Genomic DNA, 10,053 nt, shown 5'->3' on the forward strand with positions numbered 1-10,053 from the left:
TTCTTACTTTTATAGATGATTTTGTTTAGTATTGTCTGTAAGTATGTCAAGAATGTAAGGTTAATTTACGTTTCTGTGTTGTTGTTTATTTATACCAGTTCTGACGGCAATGCGGAAATGTGGCCATACGAGAGCATGTAAAGACATGTTTGAAGATTTGTCAACGAATAAATGCCCGTTAAAACCCAGGAACGACTTGAGCCTTTATTAAACCTTGAGGGGAGTAACAAGGTTGGTAATTCAACATTATTTCAGTTAATGAAATACAGGTATTTACTGTAAATTTAGCTTAAATCTGTAAAACCTAAAATGTTGCTACCGTATGTTTTACAGTGAAGTTCTGGCGACCACAGCTGCCAATTTTTTTTACCGTAAATGTTATGGGGATTTTTTTACAGTGAACTCTTAGGTTGGCCTCTTGTATTAAGTCGTTGATTCAGGGAACAGTGATTATTTAACACACACTCCACTCCAAACGCCGTCTTCATTTCAAAAATACATTTAGTTTATTAAACACAGCCAAGCATTTCTAAATTCAGTTCATATTTCCAAGAAATTAAAATCCAAGCCAAAATAAAATTGCCCCAAATTATTTTTATGCTTTTCTTTTTTATTTTATGAAAGTTGTAGTTTACTGACCCATGCTTGAGATGGTCACACCACAGGACAATTCTGAGATTGGGCTCAAAAATGTAAAGAATCAAAAGACAAAGCAGTTTTTATAACAACAGGTCTATGTAAGACAAATAAATTTTTAACGATTTACTGCATTTTAAATGATGACAATACTAATTATATTCATTTTTATCTTGTGTGACAGTGAACATGTCACATCACATCAATAACCCATTGATCTGGAAGCAGAATCAGATTTAACTGGGATTTTCTGCTGTAATAATCAGTTTAACTGGTAAGATCCTCAGAGGGGAAGTTCTGCAGAGATTATATAAGAATGGAAAGACAGTCTCAGTGAAGGACGTCCTGACTGTGAGTAAATGTGTGTTAGTTACAGGATCAGAGAATGACACTGTTCCTCTGTCATAGTCCAGCTGAACTCTCACACGCTGAAGCTTCACTTTAACAGGAAAGACAGTTTCAGGTTGATCTGGGGATTGAGAGCCGTATTTGCTGTTCCAGTACCACACACGCCAGACATTAGACTTGAAGAAATCCTCTCCCTTCCTTTGGCTTGATGCTGTGGTTATTCCAAGACTCCAGCCTGTACTGTCACTGACCTCCACATCCCAGCAGTGTGTTCCTGAGTTAAAGCCCTCAGATCCCAGGACACACAGAGACCTGTCAAACCTCTCTGGATTATCAGGAAGTGTTTTATCTCCATCACTGAGCGACACACTGGTCAGATCAGACGAGAGTGTGAGACGAGGATTTGCTGTGTTTGGATCAAGAGTCAACGGAGCTGCAAAGAGAAGAACATCAGATTACAGGATGAAATATGATCAGAAATATAAATATAAAACACATATAAAGACTTTCTATAAATCCTGCTATCATGACACTGGTCTCTCAGTTTCTGTCAGAATGGATTGAGGCTTCAGGTTTAATATCATATTCAATAAACACTATTGTATCCTAATACATGTTGGGTACAACGGGGCTAAAGGCTCCACGGGCTAAAGGCTCTTTGATTTGGTTTTCCTCTAAACCATTAGATGGCACAAAAACTTGTCTCAGCACTTGCCTCTCCAAAACAAGATGCTCGTGGAGATTTGTCTGATCTTTGAGGCGATCTCAGGCAGCAGCGCAAAGTTGATCCTGCACTCATTATCTAATATTTGATGTTTTTAAAAATGTTGTAGATTTAAGTAGCAAATACAAGGTGCAATAATTATTATAATTTAATATTATTATTATTGTTAATGTTGTCAGTTTTGTTCAAGGTAATTAAAGCAACAGTTTTTCAATAATGGTGGAATATGTAAAAGTATGGTATTTGGGGTAAAGGCACCATATTTAACATGATAATAAACAGCTGCTGACTTTTCCATTTGTTGACATGACGGTTAGATTCAGATGATAATTTTCATATATTAAGCTGGGTGTCCACCTTAGAGATAATCACCATATTTATAATGAAACCATCATATTTAAAAACCATCATATTATAATAAAATATAAGTTCCCTCTCAGGGAACTCGAGCTGCGTTGAAACGCTGTGTGAACGCCTCTGCGTGATTGCGTCATGAAGCGCGTGTCGAATCAGTCCAACCGGAAGACGGAACGTCATAGTCGGGTGACGTCATAAACTGGAAACTATAAAGCACCCGCAAACACAAACTGAAACTAGCTTCTGTGCCTTCAGTAAGTGATCTGTGTGAATTTTTCTATTTGGTGTTTTTGTCTGTCCTTAGTAGTGAGACTAAGCAAGAATTTTCCACCTTTGTTAAATATATAGATATTTTATAACATAGAGAGAAAAGGAAGAAAAAATGGCGAGTGAACAGCAATTCACTATATGTGTTCATCCCTGCCCTCATTACATCACGGGTGGGGATACACATTCTATGTGTGTTGTCTGTTTGGGAGTGCAGCACGCCCAGGCCGCTCTCGAGGGGGCTGCTTGTGAGCGGCTTCCACTAAGAACGCTGTGCTCCCACCGGGCTCTCTTCGAGGAGGGTGCCTTGGCTCGTGTTCCCCGCGGCTCGGGTCCCGCTTTTGCCGAGGCAGAGTGGGGGCTTCAGTCGTGGGGTTCACAAATGGATCTCACAGAGGGGTTTGAGACAGGCCCAGCCTTATCTCAGCCCTCACCTGTGAGATCCAGTGCCTCTTCTCGGGGTTTGGAAGCCCGCCCTGCGGTTTCTTACTCCCCGGGCGGGGCACCGATGCTCCAACTATCCAGCTCTGAGGAGGTGGACGTTGAGAGCATCGCGACTGTAGAATCTCCACTTCAGTCACCCGCTGGTGAGGAGCTAGTTGAGGTGCTCACGAAGGCGGTAGCCAGGTTAAATATTGACTGGCCAGTTGAAAGATCGGAGCCTCATCATAGAAAAAGCAAACTTGATGAGCGCTTTTTACCGTCCCGTGCGGCAGAGCCTCAACATCGGGGCTTGCCGTTTTTTCCAGACCTTCACGCCAAGGTGTCTAGGTCTTGGAGAAAACCGGCATCATATACAAACATCCACGTATAGTAATATACTAGGGCTGAAGCAATATGGTTATGGGGCGATGCCTAAGGTCGAAGAGACACTTGTGAGCCATCTCTCGCCTTTAGCTGCATCGTCCCTAAAAGCCCCGGCATTACCCACCAAGCCGTTAAAGACAACGTCGGCATTGGTGGGTAAGGCTTATAGGCTGAAAGTCAGGCCGCGGCGTGTCTGCATACTATGGCTATAATGCAGGCATACCAGGCCGACTTGCTGAGGGATCTGGATGGCAGAGATGAAGTGGGGGGGAGATGTCATCAATGAGCTCAGGCAGTCAGCTGATCTAGGTCTCTGTGCCACCATTGAGACCAGATGTGTGGGCTGCTCTATGGCAGCACTGATGGCCACGGAGAGACACTTGTGGCTCAACCCCACTGAAATCAAGGAGAGGGAGAAAAGCTTCTTGCTTGATGCGCCGGTATCTCTTGCTGGCCTCTTCCCTCAGGGGGCCGCACTGCCAACTCCACCGCAATGCCGGGGCGCAGACGGTCTCCGCGGGCAACCCGAGGGTGGTCCGCCCCCTCCTCGTAGGGCATATGAGCAGTCAGGTCAGGTGTTCCCTGCCAGTTCGCCACTTCAGGGCACTGCACTTGGTGTTCAAATTACACCAGAGGCCAGCCTCGAGAGGCTGGTTCCCTTAGTAGATTTTCTAGACGAATTTCTAGTTCAAGATGCTTACACTCAGACAGATCCTGTCACAGGTCTGGTCAGAGGACTGGTTTGTCACTATAGATCTCAAGGACACCTATTTCCATGTATCCATCCTTCCACATCACAGGAAGTTCCTGAGGTTTGCCTTCAGGGGAGAGGCATACCAATATCGAGTACTTCTCTTCAGTCTAGGACTGTCACCCCGCACCTTCACGAAGTGTGTGGATGCAGCTCTGGTGCCTTTGCGCCTGCAGGGCATCCGCATACTCAACTACATCGACGATTGGTTGATTTTGGCTCAATCAGAGCAGTTCAGCATTGAGATGTTGTCCTTGCACATATGACGAGGTTGGGGTTGAGGCTAAACGCAAAGAAAAGTGTGCTTTCTCCGGCTCAGAGGACCACCTTTCTAGGCGTAGTATGGGATTCGATAATTATGCGGACGCAATTATCGCCGACACGCATAACAACAATCTTATTGGTGACGAAAAAACCGAAGCTAGGCCGATTTGTCACTGTAAAGCTGTTTCAGAAACTGTTAGGCCTCATGGCAGCTGCGTCCAATGTGATACATTTTGGCCTGCTGAATATGAGGCCACTGCAGTGGTGGCTCAGATTCAGGGGGCTTTCCCGAGGGGGAACCCGCTTTGCACGATCGATGCCTTCGTGCTCTGGTCATGTGGAGAGATCATCGGTTTCTGTCCTAGGGACCTGTGATAGGAGCTCTTGTTCGTCGCGTCACGCTAACGACAGATGCATCTCTCACGGGTTGGGGGGGTGACCATGAGTGTTTGCTCGTCCCAAGGTCTATGGCAGGAATATCAGCTGTTATGGCACATAAATTGGCTGGAGATGCTGGCTGTGTTTCTTGCTTTGAAACACTTCCTGCCAGGCCTCAGGAGACATCATGTGTTGGTCAGGTCAGACAACTGGTCAGTGGTCACCTATATAAATCATCAGGGGGGTCTGAAGTCTCGCCCCTCGTACAAATTGGCGCGTCAGATCCTCCTGTGGGCCCAAGGGAAACTGCGTTCAATCAGGGCAGTGTACATCCCGGGAGTCCTGAACCAGGAAGCAGACATACTGTCAAGGCAGGGGCTGAGGCCCGGGGAATGGAGGCTCCACCCCAAGGTGGTGGAACTCCTGTGGTTGAAATATGGGAAAGCAGAGATAGATCTGTTTGCTTCGGCAGAGAATTCTCACTGCCCTCAGTGGTTCTCTCTGTCGCATCCAGCCCCGCTGGATGTCATGGTACAGGAGTGGCCGAGGCTGCCCCTGTACGCTTTTCCCCCGATTGCTCTGCTTCCGGGAGTTCTGGAGAGGGTGCACCGGGACAGGGTCCATCTGCTGTTAGTGGCTCCGTACTGGCCGACCAGAGTTTGGTTTTTGGACCTAATATCCCTCTTGGAAGGCTCTCCGATGGAGATTCCAACCAGGAGGGACCTTCTCTCTCAAGCAGGCGGGGTGTTCCTTCATCCCCGCCCGGAGTTATGGAAACTGTGGGCTTGGCCTCTGAGGGGGCCCAGCTCGTAGAGGCGGGTCTCTCGGCTGAGGTCGTTGAGACCATTCTTCACTCCAGAGCTCCATCCACGAGGAAATTATACGCACTAAAGTGGAGATTGTTCTCCGCGTGGTGCAGAGATCGCCAGTTGGACCCAGTTAACTGCCCGGTTGGTACAGTGCTGAAGTTCCTGCAGGAAAGGTTCTCGGCAGGGTTGACCCCCTCCACAATAAAGGTGTACTTGGCGGCCTTAGCTGCTTTCCACACTCCTTTGCGTGGGGTTTCTTTGGGGACACCCGTTAGTTACTCCTTTCCTTCGTGGTACCTTGAGGCTGAGGCCGGTAGTGCATTCGAGGGTCCCAGCCTGGGATCTGGCCATTGTGCTTTAGGGCCTATCTGTGGCCCCTTTCGAGCCTATAGAGAAGGTGTCGGACAAGTTTCTGACACTAAAAACTATCTTTCGTTTGGCCATTTCGTCTCTTAAAAGAATTGGAGACATTCAGTCCCTCTCGGTGGGGCCCTCATGCTTAGAATTTGCACCTGGGATGGTGAAGGCTTTTCTTCATTCCAGATCGAGTTACATCTCTAAGGTCCCTACAGGACCTAGAGGTCCTATCACTCTTCAGGCCTTCTGTCCTCTGCCCTTCGTGACGTCAGACCAAGAGAAACTCAATCTGCTTTGCCCAGTTAGGGCATTAGATGCCTATGTCCACAGAGCTGCCCTGTGGAGAAAGGCTGACCAGCTGTTTGTCTGTTTTGGAGGGGTGCTCCAGTATCCAAGCAGAGAATGAGCAAGTGGGTGGTCGAGGCCATCTCACTTGCTTATGAGGCATCCGGACAGCCGTCTCCCTTGGCTGTCCGGGCCCATTCTACTAGGGGTATGGCTGCTTCTAAAGCACTGTTGTCGGGGGCTTCCCTCCAGGACGTTTGTAATGCGGCAGGCTGGTCCTCGCCGCTTACCTTTGTCAGATTCTACGAACTTGACGTACAATCTATGGTTGGGGCGCAAGTGTTGTCGTAGTCGTGTGCGCTGAGGTTTCACACATACGAGCACTTGGTCCTATGGCGATGTGGGTATAAGCATTCTCAAAATGTTTCGACGCAGCTCGAGTTCCCTGATAGGGAACTTCTCGGTTACGTATGTAACCTTAGTTCCCTGAAAGGGGAACGAGATGCTGCGTCACCCTGCCATACTCCCGGCATGCCCGTGATCACTTACTTCAGGCTTTTCCAAAGCTGTTTGTGTTCACGGGTGCTTTATAGTTTCCGGTCTATGACGTCACCCGCCTATGACATTCCTTCTTCCGATTGGACTGATTCGACACGCGCTTCATGACGCAATCACGCAGAGGCGTTCTCACAGCGTTTCGACGCAGCATCTCGTTCCCTCTTCAGGGAACTAAGGTTACATACGTAACCGTGACGTTATTGTTGCCACTGTAAATATATATTAAATTATTATGGGATCTCCTTCAATGCTTTCAGAATCTTTACTTATTTAAATTATTTTGTTTCTATATTTTTCAGATATATTTCTATATTAACATATTTTAATGACAGCATATTTATTCATCAAAAATTAATTATTTTATTCATCAAAATAAAATCTGATGATCTGATGATCTTCTGACATACAGTTCAGATTCACTCAGAAACTAGAGTGATTATTAAATATATTTCTATCAGATGTTAATGCTGTGTGTGTTTCTATCTGAAGGATGTTTTGCGCTGGTGTCAGATCTGCTGAGACTCACTGTGTTGGACAGTTTCCAGCATCTTCTTCCAGACTCTGGACCGCAGGTTACCCAGATAACGGGACACATCAATCAAAGCTCCAGAACTCATCCGTGGATCCGGCTGTGGGATCTGGACTCTGGAGGAACATTCAGGAGTCAGAACTGCAGTGAATTTGAGTTCAGATCCACTGAGAGAAGAGATACGAGCAGCTCACTCACCTTTCCATTGAGGCGTTAAAGTTCTGGAAAATATAGAGTTTGAAAACATGTTAATATCTTATCAAACACTCTCATTGTCAGTGAGTCTCAAGTTGTTTTATGCTCAAAGAATGAAGCCAGATTGATTGGTCACCTTTAGAAACGAGACGTCATTGGCTTTCATCATCTCCTCCATGTCTCTGATTGTGTGTGAAAGAGCTGAGATGTGTGTGTTCATCTCCTCCAGCTTCTCCTTCATCCTCTGCTTCTTCTGCTCCTCTTCCTCCCTCAGTGCAGTGATTGTAGCTTCTTCTTCGTCTCTGAGAAACTGATGAAGCTTCTCAAACTCTTCTTTAATCTGACACTCTGTGTGCTCAGCTTGAGACTGAAATCACATCACATTCACTTCAGTCAGCTCTGTGAACACTCACTCCACTAATGTCAATAATAAACTGTGTGTGAATGTTGAGTGTTTGACTCTTTACACATCCTCACCTCGATGTGTTGGATTGTTTTATCACACTCTCCTTTAATTTCTTCTCCATGTTTGAGCTTGTTTTGTAAGGACGTCAGCGCTGTATTAAATTCCTCCTACAGGTTAAGATGAAAATATGTGAAACTGATGAAGCTTTAAAAGGTTTAAACATTGTGTGTTTAGATGTTTTTATTGTTATATTAATATTTTTATGCTGAATGTGTTAATCTCAGAAGCATTTGTGCCTGAAAATGGCAGGACATATAATGTTTAATTACAAATGATGAAAATCAAAAAATCATGTTTTCAGCAAACAAATGTGTTTTTTTGCAATGGCCAATTCTTAATTATTATATCTATGCAGTTGTAAATGTGTGGTTGTACAAATGCCAATACAGGAAGTGAAAGTACACTATATTGCCAAAAGTTGTGCGAAGCCTGCCTTTACTTGCACATGAACTTTAATGACACCCCATTGTTAAGCCTTAGGGTTTAATATGGAGTCGGCCCACCCTTTGCTGCTCTAACAGCTTCAGCTCTTCTGGGAAGGCTTTCCTCAAGGTTTAGGAGTGTGTTTATGGGGATCTTTGCCCATTCTTCTAGAAGCTCATTTGTGAGGTCAGGCACTGATTTTGGACGAGAAGGCTGGCTCTCAGTCTCCGCTCTAATTTATCCCAAAGCTGTTCTATCGGGTTGAGCTCTGGACTCTGTGCAGGCCAGTCAAGTTCCTCCACACCAAACTCCTCATCCATGTCTTTATGGACCGACGCTTTGTTTTCTCCTGGCGTTCTCCTGGTGACCGCCAAACCCAGACTCGTCCATGGGATTGTCAGACTGAAGCGTGATTGGTCACTCAGAGAACACGTCTCACTGCTCTAGAGTCCAGTGGCGGCTGCTTTACTCCTCTGCATCCCACACTTTGCATTGCTCTTGGTGATGTAAGGCTTGGATGAGCTGCTCGGCCATGGAAACCCATTCCATGAAGCTCTCTACGCTGTTCTTGAGCTCATCTGAAGGCCACAGAAGTTTGGAGGTCTGGAGCTGTTGACTCTGCAGAAAGTTGGTGACTTCTGCGCACTGTGACCCTCAGCATGCGCTGACCCCGCTCTGGGATTTTACGTGGCCTAACACTTTGTGGCTGAGCTTCTGTTGTTCTCAATCGCTTCCACTTTGTTATAATCCCACTAACAGTTGAGCGTGGAATATTTAGTAGTGAGGAAATGTCAGGAATGGACTTGCACAGGTGGCAACCTTTCACGGTACCACGCTTGAGTTCACTGAGCTCCTGAGAGCGGGTCTACTAGTCTACTAGTCTATTGTACACGCAAATATTACTGTGTGTTTATCACTGTATTTAGCATGAAATGAGAGACATTTGTCTTACCTTGTAAGATGAAACCACTTCACTGATGGGTCTGAATGTGTGTTTGGCATGTTTCTCTGAGTCTATGCACACGACACACACAGGCTGTTTGTCCTCCAGACAGAAGAGTTTGAGTTTCTCGCTGTGTAAACTGCAGATCTCCTCAGACTCTGATGAACGCCTCTCATTTCTCTCCTTTATCAATGAATCACACAAGTTTTTTAACTCTAGATTAACTGGAGGATGGCCTTTTGAGGATCTTCTCCTGCAGACGGGACACTCCTGAGTTTCCTGAGTTTTCCAGAACTGTTGTAGACACTCTTTACAAATACTGTGAGTACAGGACAGAAAAACAGGAACCTTGAAGATTTCAAGGCAAACAGGACAAGTAGGATCTTCAACAGATTTTGAATCCATTTCCTCGTCTTGTAAAAGATCAAATAATCTACAATTTACTTTCACTTTCTAATCTTTGCTTTGAAAAGTTATTAATTACAATAAAAAACTAATTCAGAAACACACAATAATCCTAATATAAAGTGTCCTCCTCTGTTCTTCACAGCTCTGACTCGTTTCAGCTTTCAGTAAAAACGAAAGTAAGAAATAATAAGACTAGTCTCTTCCTGATAGGGTTTGTAAGAGGGTGGAGTTTCTGGGGTTACATAAAGTAGAATGTTTCTTGTGATGGGTAGGTTTAGGGGCTGTGTGTTTGCATGTGTGTGTGTGATGGGTAGGTTTAAGGGCTGTGTGTGTGTGTGTGTGTGTGTGTGTGTGTGTGTGTGTGTGTGTGTGTGTGTGTGTGTGTGTGTGTGTGTGTGTGTGTGTGTGTGTGTGATGGGTAGGTTTAGGGGTAGGGGCAGTGTAGGGGGATAGAATGTAACAGCTTTGATAAATAAGCTAAAAAAGCGATTATGCGTTTTGATAGCACGCCAAAATGGCATACGAATTGGCGTGTCATACATACCCCA

General features: G+C 45.4%; 1 protein-coding gene across 1 annotated transcript; it reads right to left on the reverse strand.

Annotated features, from left to right (window-relative positions):
• Nucleotides 1-872: 872 nt before the first annotated feature.
• On the reverse strand, nt 873-9,649 carry LOC137092537 (nuclear factor 7, brain-like). Its single transcript, XM_067456814.1, has 6 exons — nt 9,107-9,649; nt 7,743-7,838; nt 7,402-7,632; nt 7,269-7,291; nt 7,068-7,186; nt 873-1,417 (listed from the first exon to the last, which is right to left on the reverse strand). Exons 1-6 carry the CDS (start codon nt 9,500-9,502, stop codon nt 873-875), a joined length of 1,410 nt encoding a protein of 469 aa, XP_067312915.1. The 5' UTR covers nt 9,503-9,649.
• Between the last annotated feature and the right edge of the window lie 404 nt (nt 9,650-10,053).

Source organism: Pseudorasbora parva, chromosome 11 (assembly GCF_024679245.1).
Source record: "Pseudorasbora parva isolate DD20220531a chromosome 11, ASM2467924v1, whole genome shotgun sequence".
Taxonomy (NCBI): Eukaryota; Metazoa; Chordata; class Actinopteri; order Cypriniformes; family Gobionidae; genus Pseudorasbora; species Pseudorasbora parva.